Source organism: Oncorhynchus mykiss, chromosome 7 (assembly GCF_057628025.1).
Source record: "Oncorhynchus mykiss isolate SJ-2025 chromosome 7, ASM5762802v1, whole genome shotgun sequence".
NCBI lineage: Eukaryota > Metazoa > Chordata > Actinopteri > Salmoniformes > Salmonidae > Oncorhynchus > Oncorhynchus mykiss.
In genome coordinates this window covers 65,474,543-65,498,546 of record NC_143028.1, presented here as the reverse complement: position 1 = coordinate 65,498,546, position 24,004 = coordinate 65,474,543, and the positions used below count along the sequence as shown (strand labels likewise).

The window sequence follows — 24,004 nt, the reverse complement described above, 5'->3', positions numbered from 1 at the left end:
TGGATTCATCAGTATGTCAACATGTCATCAACAAATATATTCAGTTCAGCCAATAAGATATCAAGTGTACAAACTGTTAATACCTCTTATTACCTGTGCAATAACCATTATTACCTGTGTTATTACCAGTGTACTTACTGTAATTACTCATGTAATAACCTGTGTTATTGCACGTGTACTAACTTATTACTTGTCTAGTAGGCTTGGGCAGTATACCAGGGTATTTGGAAAAAGCCACAGGATGGTCAATAACGTAACGATTTTTTAAGTTTTTCCATACATTTTAATAATTGTAGCTACTTTTTTTTTTAACCCTTTTTCTCCCCAATTTCGTGGTGTCCAATTGGTAGTTACAGCCTTGTCTCATCACTGCAGCTCAAGGTCAAAGGTCAAGAGCTGTGCGTCCTCCGAAACGCAAGCCAACCGCACTGCTTCTTGACAAAATGCCCACTTTAGCCCGGAAGCCAGCCGCACCAATGTGTTGGAGGAAACACTGTACACCTGGCAACCGTGTCAGCACGCACTGCGCCCGGCCCGCAAAAGGAGTCGCTAGTGCGCGATAGGACAAGGACATCCCTGCCGGCCAAACCTTCCCCTAACCCGGACGACGCTGGGCCAATTGTTCCCCGCCCCATGGGTCTCCCAAGATTATGGACTCGAACCCAGAATCTCTAGTGGCACTGCAATGCAGTACCTTAGACCCTGCACTACTCGGGAGGCCCCAATTGTAGCTACTTTTTAAGTAAATACCTGCAGTCAACTTGTGCAATACGTTAGGAGTTAAAGCAGATTGCATTCATTTCACAGCTCAAATTATTTTACATTATAAAACAGTTCCCCAGAACAAATGAGCCAGTCACATATTTCTTTGTAAATAGCACAACAGGAGAAAGTGGGAGCAGGTGAGTCCAGCTGTGTATTGACAGGGGTCGTGTTTTATATTGAAAGTCAGTGTGTTCATGCTTCAACAGAGTTATCAGGGGAGTGCAACTACAGTTTACCTTCAACAGAAAATACATTAGTACAACCGGAGAAAGGTAGCTACACATCAGAGTGCTGTTGGTTTGTGAATTCTCATCCAGTGGAGAAGTGCAACTGAAACAACATTTGTCTGTGTCGAGCAGAAATTACAATAAGAAGCATTTCAAATCTGCTTTTATAAAACACAGCAGTGTATTTCTTATGGGTTTCATAATTTTTCTCCGTGTGTGAAACTTGCTAGTTTTCTACAGTGGCAAGAAAAAGTATGTGAACCCTTTGTAATTTCCTGGATTTCTGCATAAATTGGTCATCAAATTTTAACTGATATTCATCTAAGCCACAACAATAGACAAACAGTGTGCTTAAACTAATAACACACAAATTATTGCCAAACCTGTGATTTTCGAAATTGATAACATCTCAAATCTACTGCAAAGGCATTTTAGAAGCCTCTATTGCCAATACCGGACACTCATTCATTCTGCATCGCACAGTCTTCTAAACTCCCGACTCCATTTAATGCCAATATGTTTATATTTATTTTTGATTCTACTTTTGTAATGCTTTTTGTTTACAGTTACAGTATATCAGGTTGCGTGATCCTCGTAATGTTACTTGGAAAATACAACTAATGGGACGCAGAATTAAATGTATATCACACTCACACAAATGCGACCAGTTATTGTTCGTATTTGCATTTAATTTATTTCACTAGCAAATGTGAGTGAACTGCTGGCACTTTAGAGCCCACTGAATGTCCATCTTATGTTCTCTAACGTTAGCTTAAAACAATTAGTGTTTACCTTTCCACAACACACGGAGTCGAAAAGAGATTTGTCCGTGTGTTTACGTACAGCTGACAGCCAGCAAACTCAGCATCACAACAAACAGGAGGCAGACACCCGGTAGCTACGTCGAAAAATTAATTTCCATGTCCGTTGACACAAACTCCGTACATGTCTGTGTGTTACTGCTCGAGAATCGAGATGTTAGATTTACTCAGTGGATTTATTTTTTATTAAAATGTTTTAAAAAATGATATATCAGGCCCTATTCATTTCTGCGTACTTTTAACTCGGATCTCGTACCTGCGTACATGGACAGAGAATTGCGTAGTTGGTACGCAAAATGCGTGCATGTTGGCAGGTCTTTATATTGAATACATAATTTAAACACTCACAGTAGGTTGGAAAAAGTATGTGAACCCCTAATGACTTCTCCAAAAGCTAATTGGAGTTAGGAGTCAGCTAACCTGGAGTCCAATCATTGCGATGTTGGTTAGAGCTGCTTTGCCCTATAAATAAAACTCACAAAATGTGAGTTTGCTATACACAAGAAGCATTGCCTGATGTGAACCATTAAGAATTGTTGCCTTGCATAAAGCTGGAAAGGGTTACAAAAGTATCTCTAAAAGCCTTGATGTTCATCAGTCCGCGTTAAGGCATTGTCTATAAATGGAGAAAGTTCAGCACTGTTGCTACTCTCCTTAGGAGTAGCCGTCCTGCAAAGATGACCAAGAGCACAGCGCAAAATGCTCAATGAGGTTAAGAATCCTAGAATGTCAGCTAAAGACTTACAGAAATCTCTGGAACATGATAACATCCCTGTTGACGAATCTATGATACATAAAACACTAAAAAATAATGGTGTTCATGGGAGGACACCACGGAAGAAGCCGCTGCTGTCCAAAAAAACATGGCTGCACGTCTGAAGTTTGCAAAAGTGCACCTGAATGTTCCACAGTGCTACTGGCAAAATATTCTGTGGACAGATTAAACTATCTGTCCGCCAATTGAAGCTCAACAGAAGTTGGGTGATGCAAAGGACAACGACCCAAATCAGAGAAGTAAATCATCAACAAAATGGCTTCAACAAAAGAAAATATGCCTTCTGGAGTGGCCCAGTCAGAGTCCTGACCTCAACCCGATTGAGATGCTGTGGCATGACCTCAAGAGAGCAGTTCACACCAGACATCACAAGAATATCGCTGAACTGAAACAGTTTTGTAAAGAGGAATGGTCTAAAATTCCTCTTGACCGTTGTGGAGGTCTGGTTGAGTTTATTGCTGCCAAAGCAGGGTCAACCAGTTATTAAATCCAAGGGATCACATACTTTCCCACAGTGTGTATAATAAAGACATGAACACGTATAATTGTTTGTGTGTTAGTTTAAGCAGACTGTGTTTGTCTATTGTTGTGACCTAGATGAAGATCAGATCAAATTGTATGACCAGTTTATGCAGAAATCCAGGTATTGCCAAAGGGTTCACATACTTTTTCTTGCCACTGTAAGTGGCTGAATGAATGAGACGGACATCACAGCGTTAGCTTTCTGCTGTGTTTCAGAAATCTGTACCGCTGCCAAACCATCTTGATTTCCTTGCGTTTTTTCTCCTCTCCATTCTCGGCCCATCTGCTCCCCCCAGGCATTCTCTGAGCAGAGCAGGCAGACCAGTTACCCTAGCGACTCCACAGACACAGCGTGTACACATGCTGCTCCAGAGCCAGGACTGTTCTTCCTTCAGGCAAGCATGCGTTAAAACTTTGTTAATTTGCACAATGTCTCGTTCATATTCGCTTGTAAATATCCACTCACCAAAAATTACAGTCGATATTGTTATTACCTGTGCACTAACAGTTATTACCTGCGGCCACTTGGTGAGTGTGGGTCTGTTCTTCTCCTGGAACAGGTTGAGGAGGGAGCTCTTCTGTTCTGACGCCATCATCCTGTTCAGAGCCTCATTCTCCTTCCCCTCACGCTCCAGCCTCTACAGGAAAACCCACAGGGATATCACACAGCTAAAAGGAATGTGATCAGCTCAATTTGGTTTTTCCATTTACAAGGCTAGAGAGGAGTAGGGAGAGAGAGACAACAGTATCTCTATCCCTCCCACCACCTCGGTCCATCCCTTCTTACCAGGCACTGCTGACAGGGCTCCTGTAGCTGGGTGAACTGGGGGGCTCTGGGGAAATACACCCTCAGTTTGGACCACACCTCCTCCGTCACCAGCCGCCTCTCGCTCTCCAGGATACTCAGGCCAGCATGCCGACAGAGGATGTCCTCGTTGAAGGTCTTCATCTCCTCCTCGTCTTCATCCTGGTTCTCTGGGCCGTACTCTGGAATCAGACAGCAATAGTCAAACAATACTGGGCCACACTGATAAAGAACCAGACAGCAATAACCAATCATGATCTCCGCACAAAGGAGGTGAATATGTTATTTCTGACATGATTCTAACAATATTGTAGTTACCTACTCTACATGTCATTGTGACAAGTCGTTTTTCAAGTTGTACTCTGTGACCTCTGCTGGTTTGTGTACCTTTAGTAGCAGTGATCTCTGGTCCCTCTCCGTTGGTTTTGCCGTCGATGTGTTTGGTCTCCTCCTCGTCCTCATCCAGCTGCTCCAAGGCCAGCTGTCTCCAGCTCCGAAGAGACGTCTTGCCCACCCAGTACCCCTCATCACTGTCAGATAGGGGTGAGATATTAGAACATACACACATTGCGCAAACTGCAATCCTAGCTGCAGTACTACAAACATGTCTGGATCAATAAAATATACTGTTATTTTGTCTAACATTCTGCACTGCGAGGACTGTTTTACGAACACGAAACGTTGCCATTAATCTGTGAGAGAGTGGTTACCTTTTGGGCGGGCCCTTGACAAGGTTGGTGACTTCTTTGTAGTCCTCTGCCAGCTGGTTCTTTAGCCGCAGCACCCTGCATCTCTGGCCCACACATTCCTCACAGAGAGTTGACCCTGGACACAGGGTCACACACACAAGGTCAGAGGTCACAGAGAGGAGCTGAGACTATCCATGCATATCAGCAATGTCTCTTACCATCTAGTCTGGGTCCTCCGCCGTATCTGTCAAAGAGAAGCTCTGCCGCTTTAACAGAGATCCTCTTGGCCTCCCCCACCTTGTCTGGATGAAGTTTACCATGAGAACAGAGGAAGTTGCCGTTGTCGATTTCTTTAGTGACCGTCGAGTCGTCCAGCCATTTCTTCAACCACTCCAGAGGCACAAACTCATACTGCTGGCCTGAAACAAACACACAAACATGAAACACTCGACCCGGACCTCAACCTTGTAAGATGGACATCTTAGTTGAACTTCAGTGCTGGGCAAAAGAACTCTGGATTAAGAAAATGGGCAACACACAGTATATTGCACTCGTACAACATTTATTGTAAATACCTCAGAGCTAAATTCTTGTGTGACTTTGTTTCTTTACAAAGTAAGCATAGCTAGTGTTAATGCACCTGCATAGCATACCAGGGATGTGGTATAATTAGGGCTGTCAAAATGATCTCTGCAAATTATTTCTGACGCCATGAATCACGACTCCATTTCTTTACCGGACGGACCTTTGAGGCGCAGGTGTTTCCACACTGACCCTTTTAAAGCGCACAACTACAGCCAATACTTGTTCCTTTACATCGCTGAAGACCGTGTGCCTCTAGCTAGCAACCTGATAACTTGACCACAATTGGATGGCACAGGAAGAACTGAGAAGGAATAGGCTACTTAAAGTTATCTGGGCCCAGTTTCCCCGATAGTGATGCAACTTAGGTTTAGGAGTGTTTTAATGACGCATCTTTCCTACAATTGCCGAAGATCTAATATGCGTTCCCCAAAACACCATGCACAGAGAACAGTCGCTAAGTGCGTTGTTGGAGCATGTGTCGATGTTGACTTGCCTACAAGTAGCAAACTATAACTCTATAGATTGAACATGACATTTATTTTAATATGAATGAAATAGGCCTATAGTCTACTATTTATATTTTAATGCCGTCATCTCAGTTTTCATTTGACGCATATTTTTATACGTTGCATGTTTGTATCAATTGTAGACATGGGCAACTTTGTATTTGTAGTCAACTATGTTCTGAAGTTATCGGCAGTCACAGAGAGACAGTTAAACCACGGGATTCTATGTTTGTAGTATATTTTCTGTGTATAAAGTGACGCGGGAGGGCAAAAAGCATCTAACGACGCACTTAGCTGTTTTTCGAGTGATCTGAGGCAGGAGTTAAATTACGAGCGTTTTCAAGTGCAACGTTAATAACGAGCGTTTAGGGAAACAGCTGGGAGATTTAACAAGGCTCCTATGAAGGTTCTAACAATGAACTTATTAGCCTTAAGATGCTTTTGGGAAACAGGGCCCTGAACAGTACAGATGGTTACAGTGTTTTCATAAGATTGTTGGACAAATGTAAAAGCTCTTTGTATCCATAGAGCCAGGTTTTTCCTGTAGTCACTCATTTAGAAAGCCTGCAGCAGTAATAGTACTTATAGCTTTGTGTTGTGCATAAGTGTTAAACTTCAAGAACATTGATGAGAGTAGGCCTACTTAAACATATGGAGCATAAATAGCTGTACGTTACAATGACTTGTGTTTAAGGGGAAAATGCTATTAAAACATTTGGATGTAGATCATTTTGTGTTTCCATCCCTTACAAATCAAAACCTGTAACTCAATGCACTGCTAATTAAATGGAAAAATATTTTAGGGCCAAATTTGAGCACATTAAAAAATTGCAATAACTAATGCCATCAACTCGATTAATTATTTTAAGTGTTTAACAGCCCTAGTTATAATGCATTATACAACATCATGAACAAAGAACTACTTTCATATTGCAATATTGTGATAGCTGGGCTAAGGGGATGTTTTTTACCGACCGTCTTCCGCAGGTAAAAGCTCGTAGAGTTCCTTCACCTCTTCGTGCTTGGCCTTGCCCTTGTCGACGCTCTGCTTGCGCATGTCGGCCATCTCCAGGCACCACTCCTCAAACTTCCTGTTGTCTCGGTCCACCAGCCTCTGTAGAAAGCCTGGCACAGATAGAGGGCTCCCACTGATATCACAGCTACCGTTGCTGGGTTCAAAGGTCATACAAACAACATTCTAACCACGTCACCTCTGCAGCAACAGGTAGTATACCACGCATTTCTAGCTGACTTTAGTTGCAGGGAATATATAACTATACAAGTCTTTCTGGGGAATAGCTTTAACCGCCTACACATTTCTTCTTACCTATTTTTCCCTGGGGTGGTAACTTTGGTTGATGACCTTAATAAAGTATGTCAAAGGGATGTACACACTGGAGCTATCCAGCTAACTCAGTTCTTATCTTGTACATAATGTATTGAACTACAGTCATCACCAGGTGCAGTCCAGTAGTTAGATCCTCACCTGGCACGTCAACGTTGGTCTCCATGGGGTCAGTGTCCTCCTCTCTATGGCACTTGTACACCAGCATGTAGGCGTTCCTGGAGCAGTGGTATCCTTTACTGCACTTGGGCTTACGGGTCTGGGACTTCACCGTCTCAGCTGGAGAAAGAGCAGAACAGCAGCAGAGAACAGGTATAAGAGAAGCCATGTTGAAGAGTGGTAAGTTCCTTTATTCTTCCTGTATGGGTTTTATTTTATCTCCGACATTTGTTGTTTTACTGTAAAGTGTTACGATTTTAGATGCACTTTAAATAAACATTGATTTATTAAGGGGAGTGGGTGTGGGAATTTGACCACCAAACAACAGTCTGTTTTTAACCAAGCTGTATTACAAAACAATACAGCTACAATTCAGGGAAGTGAAGGGGAGAAGAGGTTAAGGGGGCACAAGTTGACTAATGCAGAAAGGAGCAGGGGGGCTCACCGATGTCCTCCTCGATGCCCAGTTGTAGCTTCTTGCCCTCCATCTTCTCAATCTCCTCGTCGTTGAACTTGTACCAGTCGCTGGTGCGGGCGTCTCGCACGTGTGCAATGTAGTGACCCGAGTAAGCGCTGACCCCGCGGTGGATCAGGACCGCACTCAGCTCGTACACACACTTCTCATCTTCTGGGGACGCCACCCAAAGAGACCCAAAACAAACAGCATGGATTATGTGTGTCTGTATGTCACAATGCATAGTAAAGGGTCAGCTTTTATCATACCATAGTCACAGAACTTCGGTCATGTATCTTCATCATTAAATATTCTGCCACATTTATAGAATGAGGACAGTATGTTGAGCCATTGAAAGGCTGGCGATACCTTTTCCCTCCAGAAACGGGCCCATGTCCAGCTGCTCTGGAAAACTGATGAAGGTGTTGAGCTTCTTCTTGTGACCCGTTTGTCTGCGAATCAGAAGACAGACAACATTCAGCAACAGTACCAAGTTAGAGTTGTTGCATTGACCCTTAGTGATACTTCATATGGCCACTACTAGTGAAGGTATGTACATTTTGAGTTGTGGGCTGAGGGATTGTAGACTCGAGACCCTTCTACAAAACGACAGACTGAATGAATCAAACTGACCTGTCGAAGATAAAACGCATGAGCTGCAGGTTGAGTACGTGTGGGAGGCTGTGCAGTTTGATGCGCCGAGTGGCGTTCTGTTTGCTCTGGCAGCTCTCACAGAAGTAGCGGTTGTCACCGTCCAGCTTCTCCTCCTGCAGGGAGCCATCACAGGGTCAACACTAGGAGGTCAAACATTTTTTTTTTTTTTACTCTAAACTGTTCAACCCAACTACTCACACATGTTATTTTAAAACTCAATCAGTCTGTTACATCAATTAATTACCATGGGGAAATAACCCTGATGTCATACTGCATTAATACCTTGGGGAACCAATGTCATACTGCATTAATACCTTGGGGAACCAATGTCATACTGCATTAATACCTTGGGGAACCAATGTCATACTGCATTAATACCTTGGGGAACCAATGTCATAATGCATTAATACCTTGGGGAACCAATGTCATACTGCATTAATACCTTGGGGAACCAATGTCATACTGCATTAATACCTTGGGGAACCGATGTGTGGTCAAAATGCATTAGTTAAACTAATGAACTATATGCTGTCATAACGCATAATCGTCTTAAAGAACAACATGATGCATCATCATCTTCATGACTAATGTGATGTCAGAATGCAAGGTTACCTTGAGAAACTCTGTGACACATTCTGTAAGGTTCTTGTGGCCCTGGATGTTGAGCTCCAGTTCGTAGTATCGGGACGGCAGTGGAGAAGCGCGGCCACACTGGTTACACCTGTCATAAACCCACAGACTAAGACACTCAAAGTCTGCATCTGTTATTGCTGTTTCTAAGGAAGTTTAAAAAGGTGTTGTGTAGAAGTCTGGGTTGAGTTAAGGTGACTAAAACCTAGGTACTAGTTGAAGAAACGTAAATGGCAAAAATGGCAAAAGCATGGCCCGGATAAAAGCATAACCTTTGCAGCCACAAAGCCAAACCTCTAGTAAAAGTCCCTAGTGTCCAATCTGACATGAACAGTCCAGTTAACAGCCCAGTTTCATCTGTCTTTATGATGTTAATAAAATACTAAAAATCCTGTTGCATTTCTGACTGGCACCACCACTGATGTCAAAGCACAAAATAGTTAAAACGCTTGACTTTATAAAACCAACCCATAAAGCAAAAAAGGACATCTCTCATGGCAACCTGAATATTCCAAATTCGAACAAATAAAACTACCACTGGGTTGTTAGAAAATTGTTTTTATTTGTTTTTTATTTAACTAGGCAAGTCAGTTAAGAACAAATTCTTATTTACAAAGACGTCCTACACTGGCCAAACCCGGACAACACTGGGCCAATTGAGCGCAGCCCTATGGGACTTCCAATCACGGCCGTTTGTGATACAGCCTGGATTCTAACCAGGATGTCTGTAGTGAAGCCTCTAGCAGTGCCTTAGAACGCTGCATCACTCGGGAGCCCAATGTTACTTAAGTCTGATTAAAGTTGATGGGTGAATGTAGTGCTGGCTTACACAGTGACGTAAGACATCTGTCCACAGAATTGCAGCTGTATGACATTCTGCAGGTTTGGGTTCTTCTGTTTGGATAATGTGTCCTCCAATAGCGAAAGGAAGAGTTTGGAGAACTCTTGAGCGTCCTGAATGTGAAAGAAAGGCAAGAGAGAGAAATAGAGATGACGATGAGTATAATTTAAATACTGTAGTTTACATTTTAATTGTATTCTTATTTTTCTTCCTATACCCACTATAAAAATAACTAAGCTTCTCCAAAACATTGTTAACTCTTCAGACTTTCCTGAGCATGTAAAAAGATGACTACCTGCTGTTGTCCTGTGTCCAGCCCTAGCGCCTTGACCAGCCCTGAGGGGTCAATGTACCTTCTGTTGCTGTTCTGAAGCAGTGCAAACAGGTACTGCAGGTGTTCACATATGCTGCGAGGCTCATAGTCTGAGAAAGGGAAAATGGTGAGGGCTTGAATTTGGGTTGTTCTTTTCTAGATGGTTCATTAGATACCTGGGCGCCGATGCAATACATTTTAGTTTCAAACTATTTGTGCGATCCAGTTTGATTAGAGGAACAAATTGATGTGATTTGGTTCGATGCACTAACATTTGTTGCATAAACACATTCATTTTCCATTCGAAATTAAAATCTGCTGCTGATGAGCTGGGCCTCTCTGAGCAGCATTTGTTTGAGCTGACTTCGGTGTGTGTGTGTGTGTGTGTGTAAATTATGTATATGGTAGATGTAGGCACCTTGGCTGAGCCATAAGGGAAACCGGGAAACCTTTCGATTACTGGCCCAATTCTCTAACCACTAAGCTACCTGCCGTCCCTAGAAGTTCAGCCACCCCACTATCAGTTGGGGGGCAATGTTTGCTCTTTGTCCCCCCCCTTGTCATTTTTGTGTTAGAGCTAGTAAAGTATCAATATCTACCTGTAAAACAATTGCTATGACATAGCCAATGAAAATAAGAAATGATCAACTTCACCCTGTATATCAAATTACTCTCTCATATTTGATATAACACACACACACATTCAGAAGTTGGGGTCACTTAGAAATATCCTTGTTTCCATGAAAACATACATGAAATTAGTTGCAAAATGAATAGGAAATATAGTCAAGACGTTGACATGGTTATGAATAATGATTTTTAATTTAAATAATAATTGTGTCCTTCAAACTTTGCTTTTGTCAAAGAATCCTCTGTTTGCAGCAATTACAGCCTTGCAGACCTTTGGCATTCTAGTTGTCAATTTGTTGAGGTAATCTGAAGAGATTTCACCCCATGCTTCCTGAAGCACCTCCCACAAGTTGGATTGGCTTGATGGTCACTTCTTACGTAGCATACAGTCAAGCTGCTCCCACAACAGCTCAATAGGGTTGAGATCCGGTGACTGTGCTGGCCACTCCATTTTAGACAGAATACTAGCTGATTGCTTCTTCCCTAAATAGTTATTGCGTAGTTTGGAGGTGTGCTTTGGGTCATTGTCCTGTTGTACGAGGAAATTGGCTCCAATTAAGCGCCATCCACAGGGTATGGTATGGCATGGCGTTGCAAAATGGGAGTGATAGCCTTCCTTCTTCAAGATCCCCTTTACCCTGTACAAATCTCCCACATTACCAACACCAAAGCACCCCCAGATCATCACATTGCCTCCACCATGCTTGACAGATAGCCTTAAGCACTCCTCCAGCAATGTTCTTCTTTGTGATCCGAACACCTCACTCCTCTTTCTATTCTGGTTAGAGCCAGTATGCGTAGCTAACACAACGTGCCATTGGAACACAGGAGTGATGGTTGCTGATAATAATATGTAGATATTCTATAAAAAAAAATTAAAAAAAAGCAGTTTCCAGCTACAATAGTCATTTACAACATTCACAATGTCTACACTGTATTTCTGATCAATTTTATGTTATTTTAAAATTGACCAAAAAAAATGATTTTCTTTCAAAAACAAGGACATTCCTAAGTGACCCCAAACTTTTGAACGGTAGTGTGTGTGTATATATATATATATTTATTGTTTCAAGTAAAACTACCAAATCTACCAAAACCATTGCTGCTGGTGAACCTGAACAACCGATCAGCATGTATAACCAGATGAGTTGTGTCTCCGGCAGTAGCTTAGGCTACTTTTATTCAGGTAAATCACCATTTTCAGCCCATTTGACAAAATGGCACACGTAGATGTGCCAGATCAGGAATTGACCTACTTCTCGTTGGTCAGCGCGAGAAGCTACGCACACCGCAGTTTCACTAGGCTACTGATATTGCCTGGGGTTGTTTGGTATGCAATATTAAATCAATGACTGTCAACCCAATAGTCATTATTTGGGGGGGGGGGGGTGCTTATATTTATCCTGTGACACACAAGTGTGTAATGCTAATGTGGTTTTTTTTGTTACATGTGCCAACTCCACGTGCCTTGCTCAAGGGCACAGTGACAGTTTACCTTGTCGACTCCAGTATTTGAACCAGCAACCTTTTAGTTACTGGGCCAACAATCTAATCTGGAGGCTACCTGCCGCCAATTACATGCTTAGTTAGACACTGAAGGACAGGATGTAGTTGTCACAAAAGATTTGGGTTTTTTAAAGGTTGAGAGAAAGTAATCCGTTTGGGCTCCCAAGGGCCGATGCACTTATATTTTAAACATATGAACCGTGGACCGATGCGTATCGGTAAATTGTTACATCCCTACAATCTGGGCTCATCTCCAAGGGCTAGCACACCTGAGTCCATGTTGTGCTCCTCTGCCCGGGCATTCTGACACAGGTACAGGGTCCTGCGCAGCTCCAGGTTGTGGAACCACACCTGCAGGAAGGTGTTGACATAACACGTGGCGCCCAGGTTCGTCAGACCCACAAACGTGTTCTGAGAGAGGGGGAGGACGAGAATTAGAGGGGATAGAGAAAGGTGGGAGGGGGGGTGAGAGAGATGGACAAGTTCATCCAGTGTTTTCAAATCAGTGCAGATGAAAGGCAGACAATTTAACTTGAAGTAGACCCAAGTCATGTGTATTTAAAAACAGGCAGGAGCAAGTCCTTGCAGGTGTAAATCTGTGTTCAAGATGAATGTTGTGGATGTAGGCCAACCTTGTCCCGGCGCTCTGAATTTGGATCATCAATGTTGTGGAAGCTGTTTTCGTTTATCTCTCCCAACCAGGCATGTTCCCCAATACCGACAAGACAATTTGGGTTCCCTTTACAATTCCTCCTTTATAAGCAAAGTCAGGGGGAGAGATGTCAATATCCTAACAACCATCTCTTTCACAATTTTTTTTAAAGCAAATAGAGACAGTTGTTTCAGGCATTGAAACTTGAGAATAACATCAGGCATCAGGAAGCCGATGCCATTCTGTAATGTGAATATCAAAATACTAGAGGAAAGGAAATGAGTCATGAAGTGTTTCACCCATCTTTCCATTGCTGAAATCTCATATTGTGACTGCACATGTCATTCAGCTGAGTGACTAGCTAGCGACATGATAATCAAATTGCAGACAAAATAAAATAGTTATGCAACACAACTCACTCTTAGCGATCTGGCAACATTATAGCAGTGAATATGACATAAACGACAAGTTTTAAGTATGGGAATTGAAGAAATTCGAAATTGTTAACTATGTGTGCCCATTTACCTGCATGCTCCCCTCTTGCACGGCGGTACACAGATTCGGTAAGCTATCTCAATATGTTCCCGGTGTATGTCCTCCGGTCTCACCGAGTCGACCCAGCGCCAGGCTGCTTTCTCAAGCTGTACGCGAGGCGCCATTCTGTAAGAAAAACCGAGCTTACCATGGGTACCCCGACAAAGAGGTCCCGAGGATGCTTCGGCCTAGTTTAACTTGCCCTGTTAGCACAGCTAACTTAAGTCAATCAACGTCGTTAGTTAGCCAGCTGGCTAAATATAGTTAGCTATAGTAGTCGGCGGCAGAAAAACGCCCAAAAAAATAATACAATGTTAAGCACAGCAGGCAACCAGTTCAAATGAAATCATTTTAATTACATCAACTAAACGTTCTAACATAACACCATAATCAGATCAGCTGATGCTAGCTAGCTACCAACCATCATGCTAGCTACTAGCTAGCTTGTCAGATATTTCCCACTGCAAATAACTGCGTAGCTAGCTGGCTCTCAAGCTAACTAGCTACCCATCATCATGTCTTGCTAACGTTAGCATATATTTTTTTATAATTAAATGTACATTCGAACCTTTCGTGCGTGTACTTCTGATTTTGCAGCTGCATATATTTTCATATTTTATTCAGTTTGTTTTAGATTTAGCGCCCTTGCGTCAGTTTTTAAATAAATATTTCATCCTTCAGTTTCAAACTTGAGAAAGGCGCAAGTACTTACGCATGACGTGCCATTGTTGTCTACGTAGCTACGTCCCTTTCAAAGAAAAGGCGGTTGGTGGAGCAAATCGCAGTGGGCATTTCCAAAGACAGTAAATAAACTTGAGTTTTTCTTCTCCATTATTGGACGCATTCGTCTGTGATCTGCAGAAACCTCCATCCAGTATGTTTTTTTCATCCCGTCTGTATCTAGTAATGGGAAACTCTTTTCACGCCACTTCAATATCGAAGTGACATTTTCGTAGAGGGTTAGGATATCTTACGCAGCAGGTTAGGATAATTAACCTAGCTGGTTAAACAAAATGATTGTGTGTAACCTTTATTTAACTAGGCAAGTCAGTTAAGAACCCATTCTTATTCCTATTTACAATGACGGCCTATGGTTAGGGCTAGGGTTAGCGAAAATGCTCTCGTAACATGCTAAGATAATCACTTTATATCAAAGTGCCGTTAAAAGAGTGTGTCACATCTAGTTCCGAGTCTTTTAGCGGTATCTGGCGGTTTATCACGGCAACTGGTTTGATACATTCATCTCTGAAGGTAAATAATGTTCAGTAATCTTGCTGTGATTTGTCATCCTGAGATCCCCAGAGATAAAATGTACCATAGTTTTGTTTGATAAAAAATGTTTTATATTCAAATGTAGGAACTGGGTTCTACAGTTTGAACCCCTGCTGTCTCTGGCTCCACACCCAGCCATCCAGATGTGTGAAAGTTAGTGTATAAGCTAATGAGCCATCATGTATGACATTCCTGGAAGTGTGTAAACTTACATTTTGTATTACCATATCATGTGTGTATGTTCTCTATAGTTATGTACTTAAAAATGTATCAATTGACCAATTTGGCACATTTGGGCAGACTTATTACAGTATTGCATTGCTTCAATTGATCAATCTGAAACTTTGCACACACACACTGCTGCCATCTAGTGGCCAAAATCTAAATTACGCCTAAACTGCAATATTATATTATGGCCTTTCTCTTGCATTTCAAAGATGAAAAATAAAAAATGAAAACAAGTTTTTTTGTTTGTATTAACTATTACCAGATCTAATGTGTTATATTCTCCTACATTAATTTCACATTTCCACAAACTTCAAAGTGTTTCCTTTCAAATGGTATCAAGAATCTGCATATCCTTGCTTCAGGTCTTGAGCTACAGGCAGTTAGATTTGGGTAGGTCATTTTAGGCTAAAATTGTAAACAAAAAAAAACAAAAAAAAATCCTTAATAGGTTTACCAGGGCTGAGAAGCCCCTGTGCCCAGGCCCAAGAGGAAGCAACAACAAACAAAAAAAACGCCAACCACAGGAGATCTCAGGAGCCTGCTCTCAATGAGTGTAGACAGCCTGCTGCTGCTCTGCTAATCATCAGATGGGGGAAGGAGAGGAGGTAGTGATATGATTTTAAATTAGCTGCATAATAAATAAATGTGAATGGTCAATTGTATGAGTCGGGCTGGGCCCAAGAGGCCAACATTTATTTTTATTTTTTTCCAACCACAGGAGCCTGTTCTCTATGTTCAAAATACACAAGAGAGCATCAGCCAAGAGGATCAATAGTTTATAAAAAAAATTTTTTTTAAATGGATTAAGTTTTATCACAAGCACATACTTTTTTATATATAGTGTACTTGTATGTGGTGTATTAAATTGAGAACACAGCCATGCAATCTCAATAAACAAACATTGGCAGTAGAATGGCCTTACTGAATAACTCAGTGACTTTCAATGTGGCACCGTAATAGGATGCCACCTTTCCAACAAGTCAGTTCGTAAAATTTGTGCCCTGCTAGAGCTGCCCCAGTCAACTGTAAGTGCTGTTATTTTGAAGTGGAAACGTCTAGGAGCAACAATGGCTCAGCAACTAAGTGGTGGGCCACACAAGCTCACAGAACTGGACCGATGAGTGCTGAAGCTCGTGGCGCATAAAAAATTGTCCTCGTTTGCAACACTCACTACTGAGTTCCAAACTGCTTCTGGAAGCAACATCAGCACAATAACATTTTGTTGGAAACTTCATGAAATGGCCAAGCAGCCACAGACAAGCCTAAGATCACCATGCACAATGCCAAGCATCGGCTGGAGTGATATAAAGCTTGCCGCTATTGGACTCTGGAGCAGTGGAAACTAGTTCTCTGGAGTGATGGGTCACACTTCACCATCTGGCAGTCCGACGGACAAATCTGGTTTTGGCGGATGCCAGAAGAATGCTACCAGCCCGAATGCATACTGCCAACTGTAAAGTTTGGTGGAGGAGGAATAATGGTCTGGGGCTGTTTTTCATGGTTCGGACTGGGTCCCTTAGTTCCAGTGAATGGAAATCTTAACGCTACAGCAGACAATTACATTCTAGATGATTCTGTGCTTCCAACTTTGTGGCAACAGTTTGGGGAAGGCCCTTTCCTGTTTCGGCATGACAATGCACAGAGCGAGGTCCATACAGAAATGGTTTGTTGAGATCGGTGTGGAAGAACTGGTCTGCACAGAGCCCTGACCTCAACCCCATCGAACTCCTTTGGGATGAATTGAAATGGTGACTGCGAGCCAGGCCTAATCGCCCAACATCAGTTCCCTACCTAATGGAAGCAAGTTTCAATATCTAGTGGAAAGCCTTCTCAGAAGAGAGGAGGCTGTTTAAGCAGCAAAAGGGGGACCAATCCATATGAATGCCCATGATTTTGGAATGAGATGTTCGACGAGCAGTTGTCCACATACTTTTGGTCATGTAGTGTATCTGCCAAAATAAAGGAAACACCAACATAAAGTGTCTTAAAAGGGTGTTGGGCCACCACGAGCTGCCAGTACAGCTTCAATGTGCCTTGGCATAGCTTCTACAAGTGTACCTAAACCATGCCAGAAACATTCACCCCACACAATAACATATCATTTTTATCCCTGGTTTAGTCAAGCCCCGGGGCCTATGATTTCTTAATCCGGCCCGACTCCACTGTTTCAGCAATTGCAAAAGCATGCAGCAGTTGTAGGCTGAAAGGAGTGATAGTGCAGGGGCCTATGATTTCTTAATCCGGCCCGACTCCACTGTTTCAGCAATTGCAAAAGCATGCAGCAGTTGTAGGCTGAAAGGAGTGATAGTGCAGGGGCCTATGATTTCTTAATCCGGCCCGACTCCACTGTTTCAGCAATTGCAAAAGCATGCAGCAGTTGTAGGCTGAAAGGAGTGATAGTGCACTGGGCACAGAGGTCAGTTCAACATCTACTTTTGATTTACATTTGGTTGATTGGTGAACTCCGGTGAATTCAGTGTGAAATCAACCAAAAATGTCACCATGTCATTGGATTTAGGTTAAAAGTAGGGTGAAAAAAGGAAATTCCTTTCCATTGATTACTTTTTGCACCTCCAATGAGTTCTCCACGTTGATTCAACATCATCACATTTATTTTTTGATTGAAATGATGTGGAAACAACGTTGATTCTAACAGTTTTTGCCCAATGGGAGGCTACAGTTCAGTGAGGATAGGCTACTAGACCTCTTTGGGATGCATCTAGTCAGAGACCTCACCGCTCGTCCTTTGGAAACATCGCTTTGGGGCCGTTGTCATGGAAATCAAAGGACATGTAGATGGATTTGACAAAGAAGGGGGCTTCAAAGGAACAAAAGCCAGTATGATAAAGAGTACTACTTCCAAAGGCGTCAGAAACATTAAATGCGAATGTACCTTGTATATCCCTCAAATGAAGACCGCGCTTCTCTTGGCACACCGATAACCTAATCTCCACATAGTGCATTTTGCAATATGGTTGCTTTCTGTGAAGAACATAATTTTAAATCGAATCAGACACACATGCAACACAGTTTTGAGGCTTGAGATACGCAGGCCTGAGTGACACGGAAAGTGCGCATCAGAGTGGAACACCATCCTTTGCGCTTGGGAGTAGGCTACCAAGATGGTCAACAAGGGGAATAAACTTCAGAGCCTGTCAAAGGGGTTTGTTCTGCTCAGCATAATGACACTCAAGACCAATGCCATCGACACGGGTAAGGAGATGGAAGCTCAATTGTAAGATGTAATCCGTCGCCATTTCAGCCACTTGTTGCCATTACGGTGACGCACTGCCTGGTGCGCATACTTTTGCCTATTTGTTGCTCCTGGCTTTCTCATTGCGCCACTGGGCTTTTGTCACGGAATACAGTGTGGTTTTTCGCGTCACTGTAATGAAGCATATATATATAATTCTTTATCAGATACCTGTTGATTTGAACTCTGCTTTCTAAAAGAAATTGCCATTGAAACAGGCGCATACCGATGGATAAGAGAATAATGCATACAGGGGATGCCCATGGCGCCAGGGGTTAGGGCCGCAGCTGAACGTTCATTTGTGACTATTCTTCATTTGTGAAATAACAGTTTACACATGGGTTTGACGTATCTCTAATTACACTAATTCATGGAATATTTCTGGCTTTTTTGACAACCACCCTAAAATATTTTGTTCACTTATGTTGTATTCCACAGACTTTTGACATGTTTCTATGCTTTTATCATTATCAAAACCGGATAATTGGGAAAGAAACATTATTTTATTATTGATTTATTGAGTGAACAGAAAATAATCATTATAAAAATCATTTTTAGCTCATTCTCTATGGACTTGATTTTTGGGGGGGAATAACAGAAATTTACCAGTTATAATGATAGTTATATTTAATTCCGTGGTTATACCTTCACAAATGCAGAATTTGAATTTCAGTCATTGACTCAGTTACTTTAATATTGTCCCTAACCCTTCACCAAATTATTTAAGATAAATTACATATAATCCTTTAGGTCCAGCTTGATTCAAAGCTCAAATAAATACATGTTAGCTTTCAGTCATTGACATTAGGATAACACATGGATGTACCGTTGGGGCAGCTGCCATTTTCAGAGGTATTGCTCACTACTGCGTGTGAGCGTGCATGGGACTGTCATCAGGAGTTGCCCCATGCCTTCTTACTGGTCTTTTCCTTACTGGACTACAGTAGTACCAGAGCTGTTTATTTTTCAACTGTAAAATCCTTTATTGGGGACTCACTGTTCTGCCGTTGTCCATGTTTTGGACAGTGCTTCTCTTGCGGGCATCGTGTTTACCTCTGGGGTATTGTGGGACTGGTTGTTTCCCGCCAATAGAGCTCCTCAGTCCCCTTCCTTGGAACATTCCAGGAGGTCAGCGCAGAACGATCCAGGGGTTGCCTTGGGAAACAGCTAATAAAACCAGGAAGGGGTTGTAAATCTTCCCATTATATGGCTCACTGCCCAGAGTGGGTGTCTGAAGCAGCAGTTTTAGGTTCGGTTCTGGCTATTTGTTCCACCGACTCACCTGCAACAATCAGCTGTAGCCTACTCAGTTGTGTTTTATTTTATCTTAGTTTTTATTATTAATCTCATAATTTGATAAACGTCAGTGACTCAATGGCACTATGGAGAAACAGAGAAAGTAAATTGTTTACACATCACATCCTCACAAACAAGTAGTTTGTTCCTTCATGGTACTTCTTCATCTGTTTGTTGTCCTCCAGTCAACGTGGTGGACTTCTGTGGCCAGAACATCCAGGGCAACGGGATGATTGTCAACTCACACCAGGAGTCCAAGAAGTACTACTTTGTCACCATGGGAACAGACTGCCACTTCACTATGCAGGCGGCCTCCCCCAAGGACAAGGTGCCCACCACTAACCGCACCCAGCCCCCACCTCCCTTTTTGTGCTCCCTACACATGTATGCCCAATATCCCAAATCGACTCCTAGCCCTAGATCTTAGAGGATTGGATAAGTATATGCAATATGATAATATTTCCACCTTGACTTCCCACACCTATCAAGTCCTTTCAGATCCAAGGGTTAGGGGCAAGGGGTCATTGAGTGATAATCCCAATATTTTACACATTATCTTCCTTGCAATGTCCGTCACCTAAACATGCCCCCCTTCCTTCTCTTCCCGTGAAGGTACAGTTCCACTTCCGCTTCTTCCTGGTCTACAGCCTGCTTCGTTTAGCACCCCAAAGTCCCACCCCCCTCTTCCCTGAGTCCCCCGGGGACCTCCAATTGGAGCCTTCGAATCCAGTGGTGGAGCCAAGGGACCCGTGTCATGCGGGGTCATACATTCAGTTCTATGATGGGCGGGACAAGAACTCGCCTCCAATTGGGCCTCCGCTGTGTGGGAAGAGCCCACCCCGTCCGGTGCTGTCCACAGGGAATCACCTGACCCTGCGTTTGGTAACCCGCGGTACCCAGCCAAGAGTGGACTTTGTGGGGGACTTTACCTCCTTCAGACTGGGTGAGACATGACACGTGGATGTTTGCCACATATTCATTAGTTGTAGTTTTATAGTCATCTGACGTCGGTGTTGAAATCTAGCTCATCATTACAATCCTAGCCAACTCATAAGCTGTAGTTTGTGCAGTTTGTAACCAATCAAATGCCTTGCTCTATCCTTTTTCAGGTTTTAACCAATCCGCGTGCAGCGGCGAACCTTATTTCCCGTGTCACAATGGGAAGTGTATCCCCATGAGTCTGGTGTGTGACGACAAGGGCATTGATAACTGTGGGGACGGGAGCGACCTGGAGGATCACCTGCCCTCCGGGTGCAAAGGTCACTTAGGTAAGACACCTGTGCAGCTACCTGTTCAACAAACCTTTAAAGGTGTTCTATGTGGCCCCCAAACACCTTTCAGACTCAGTGTCACTAATGTTACACTATTCCACAGTTCATACACTATATATTGGTTTATTGGTTAGGGCAGAAGTAGAGAGGAAAGATAGAGGAGAGTGTGCTGAAATAGCAGTAACCGAGTTCGAACCCATGCTGCAGCGGTATATGTGCACCAGAGGCAGCGGCTTAGATTGCTAGACCACCCTAGGCCACCATAGACCACCCTAGACCACCCAATTGTATTATTCTACTGCTCTTTGTCCTGTACAACTCTTTTCAATATTGTTACTGTAAATTGGAATGTGTTCTCAGTCACCTTACTTACTAAAGGGAAGGTAAATAACACCTGTGTCCTCTCCTCAGCAGGTCAGCTGGCTCCAGCCCAAGCCACTTCCCCAGCAGTGACCCCTCCTGTCTTAAACCCGACAACTTTTCCCACGTCCACCTATAGGAACTGTGGCACTCCGGACGGCGTACCCAATCACGAATCAGTGACAGGTGAGTGACAACTGACAACTGTTACAGGTGATGCAGGTTATTGACCAACTAGGAGGTTGTTTTTATAAAAGGATCAGTTCCCAACACCCTTAGCGGCATTGGAAGAAAGCGGATGTTTCTGGTTTTCAGGGATACAGTATTTTCAACCTAACTTCCGTTTCCCCTGAGAAATGGAAGTGGGGACTCTGTTCAGGTGTCTTTCTTTGCCTGCTACAGTAGGTTAGTTCCCAAAGATTTACCTGGTTAAGTAAAGGTTAATAGAATAACAATCTCAACCAAAACTCAGTGTTTTACATGTAGTATATCTCACAGTGGCTTTTCTAAAAGATCCCTTATTTCTTAACTGCTGGGTAAGATACTTTTTGGGAGCATAAATCAGTGTTGAGGTATTGTACAGTATGTGTCTGTAAACTCTATTTGGGAACCTAATTCAAATGCAAAGCATATCTATGATAGGGGGCATAAAACTAACTAAGGTCTTTATTTCAACCTTAACAGTTGTAAACCAATAAAGTGTGATGGCGGCTTCTCAGTGGCAAACCACCAGAAATCCAGCCAAGACCACAATCATTATTTTATTCAATCCAATTCAATTGGCTAAGGGGAGAAAAATGTCTAAGGAATTTGCCAGTCGTGATAACAGGATATGTGTGTGAATGGTCTTTTTTTCTGCCTAAATTAAGGGATGAATGGATCATCATTGAATACATGGGAAAGTATTTTCTGTGATTTGGCAACAAAGCATTCTGATGTTTGTACTATTCAAATAAAATCAAATCAAGCTTTATTTATACAGCACATTTCAGGCATGGAATGCAATGCAATGTGCTTTACAGGAAGCAACGAATAAAAACAATGACAATTAAAGCTAAAATATTGACTGTACAAAGATACACTATACAAAGATACAAATCAAAAGAATGACACAAACTGAACAACCAAAAAGCACCCGGAAGAAAAGCAAAGCTAAAAGGATGTATCAAGGTCTCTTTTAATTATGTCCACAGATTCAGCCCCCCTTTAGGTTCTCTATTCCAAAGGCTGCAGGTATAATAACTAAAGGCTGCCTCTCCATGCCTCTTGGTCCTAGGCTTTAGGATAGTTAAAAGGCCAGTGCCAGAGGACCTGAGGGACCTACTGGGTAAATAACTTAAAAGCATGTTTGATGTGTATTGGGGTGCACAATTGTGGATTGATTTAAAAACCAATAGAAGAATCTTGAAATTAATTACGTAGCAGTGAAAATCAATGCTATGTTGTTGTTTTTTACCCCCTTTTTTTGTGATATCCAATTGGTAGTTACGATCTTGTCTCATTGCTGCATTTCCCCAACGGACTCGAGAGAGGCAACGGTTGAGAGTAATGTGTCTTCCGAAACATGACCCATCAAGCCGTCCAACTGACGATCAATGTCAGCTTACAGGCACCCGGCCCGCCACAAGGAGTCGCTAGCGCATGAGCCAAAGAAATCCCCCCGGCCAAATCGTCCCCTAACCCGGATGACGCTGAGCCCATTGTGCACCGCCCCATGGGGCTCCCGGTCACGGCTGGCTGTGACACAGCCTGGGATCGAACCCAAGGATGTAATGGCGCCTCAGCACTGCAATGCAGTGCCTTAGATCGCTGCACCCCACCCCCCTTTCTCTGAGTTACAGTATGTTCACCAAGGGTGACAAAAAACAACTCTTGACCGGATAAATAGGTCCTAAACCAATTTAGAACTGGACCAGAGAGGCCAACCCACCTCTCCAATCTGTCCAGAAGGACATCATGGTCAACAGTGTTGAATGCTGCACTTAAATCTAAGAGTACAGAGAGCTGTTTGGCATCTGTGTTGGCTCTTAGATAATTTACCACTTTAACTAAGGCTGTCTCTGTGCTGTAGTGGGCTCGAAAACCAGATTGGATTTTTTCTAAAATATAGTTGGCACTTAAAAAATAATTTTGCTGTTTGAAAACACATTTCTCCAAAATTTTGCTTAAGAATGGAAGGTTGGAGATTGGCCAAAAATTGCATGCAGACCCCATTGCTAACTGTACTCTACTCTCACCCCTCCACGCTCCCACCAGACTCTCCACCCTATCTGTCTCTGCTGGCGCTCTTCATCACCCTGGGTGTGATAGCTGGTTTGGTCCTGCAGTGTTGGTGCTGCTGGTCTCCAGGCTGGTTCCTCTGGAGGATCATTGTCTGCCGCTTCCTACCCTGCTGTAACTCAGCCTGCACCTCCTGCAAGCTCTGTGCCCGAAGCTGTTCCCAGAACAAGGAGCACCGACTGGCTAAGGTTTCACCACAAGGACAGGTCACAATCAACGATGCCGCCTTGGCCCCCCTCACCACAGCCACGGCTAGCGCAACTACTGTCACTGTGTAGGGAGTCGCTATATAGCGTAGGACTGTTATCGCTATGTAGGGTAACCACCATGATGGCTAACAGTGAGACAGATGGACTCATGGACATGATGACCCAGATTTCATGTTCTAGACTGATGGACAGATGAGACACATATTTTTGCTAGTTTACAAGAATGTCATGGAAGAAGGGGTACTGCAGGGTGTACATTTGCATTTTCAGTGGAAATGAGACATTGTCATTATCTTCTCCCCACATTTGGACAGTTCTTAAAATGGGGATGCTTCACTTTTGAATGTTTCACTCACTGTATGATCCTTTTTTGTTGTTGCTTTAAAAAATAAATGACTGGCGCTAAATCCGCTACACTCAAA

General features: G+C 42.9%; 2 protein-coding genes across 16 annotated transcripts in view; one reads left to right on the top strand and one right to left on the bottom strand.

Annotated features, from left to right (window-relative positions):
- LOC110528395 (ubiquitin carboxyl-terminal hydrolase 48) overlaps positions 1–14,415 on the bottom strand; it is a 20,740-nt gene extending 6,325 nt beyond the window's left edge. For 2 of the 8 annotated variants that reach the window (XR_016497392.1, XM_021610432.3), the window contains exons 1-17: positions 14,126–14,415; positions 13,405–13,539; positions 12,860–12,980; positions 12,497–12,638; positions 10,074–10,201; positions 9,767–9,891; positions 8,920–9,028; positions 8,287–8,420; positions 8,023–8,105; positions 7,645–7,827; positions 7,182–7,319; positions 6,671–6,820; positions 4,823–5,023; positions 4,626–4,740; positions 4,303–4,445; positions 3,898–4,097; positions 3,626–3,748 (exon numbers count right to left, since the gene is read on the bottom strand). Coding sequence is in view for 4 of the 8 variants with exons in the window: in XM_021610432.3 (XP_021466107.2) it covers positions 3,626–3,748; positions 3,898–4,097; positions 4,303–4,445; positions 4,626–4,740; positions 4,823–5,023; positions 6,671–6,820; positions 7,182–7,319; positions 7,645–7,827; positions 8,023–8,105; positions 8,287–8,420; positions 8,920–9,028; positions 9,767–9,891; positions 10,074–10,201; positions 12,497–12,638; positions 12,860–12,980; positions 13,405–13,539; positions 14,126–14,139 (2,244 nt within the window). In the remaining 4 variants the exon portion in view is untranslated. Of the gene's footprint in view, positions 1–3,625; positions 3,749–3,897; positions 4,098–4,302; positions 4,446–4,625; positions 4,741–4,822; positions 5,024–6,670; positions 6,821–7,181; positions 7,320–7,644; positions 7,828–8,022; positions 8,106–8,286; positions 8,421–8,919; positions 9,029–9,766; positions 9,892–10,073; positions 10,202–12,496; positions 12,639–12,859; positions 12,981–13,404; positions 13,540–13,981 lie in introns of all 8 variants that reach the window. The other 6 variants (XR_016497393.1, XM_021610433.3, XR_016497390.1 and 3 more) reach the window with 3 other exon arrangements.
- Positions 6,888–24,004, top strand: LOC110528396 (low-density lipoprotein receptor class A domain-containing protein 2). 8 transcript variants are annotated; one of them, XM_021610438.3, is made up of 6 exons: positions 6,888–7,379; positions 19,648–19,790; positions 20,075–20,405; positions 20,572–20,730; positions 21,145–21,279; positions 23,350–24,004. In XM_021610438.3, the coding sequence occupies exons 1-6, from the start codon at positions 7,367–7,369 to the stop codon at positions 23,649–23,651; spliced, it is 1,083 nt and encodes a 360-aa protein (XP_021466113.3). In that variant the 5' UTR covers positions 6,888–7,366; the 3' UTR covers positions 23,652–24,004. The 8 variants fall into 8 exon arrangements, with proteins under 8 accessions (XP_021466113.3, XP_090097909.1, XP_090097912.1 ...); XM_090241783.1 differs by having other exon boundaries at positions 7,246–7,379; positions 21,148–21,279; XM_090241786.1 differs by lacking the exon at positions 6,888–7,379 and adding an exon at positions 14,158–14,287 and having other exon boundaries at positions 21,148–21,279.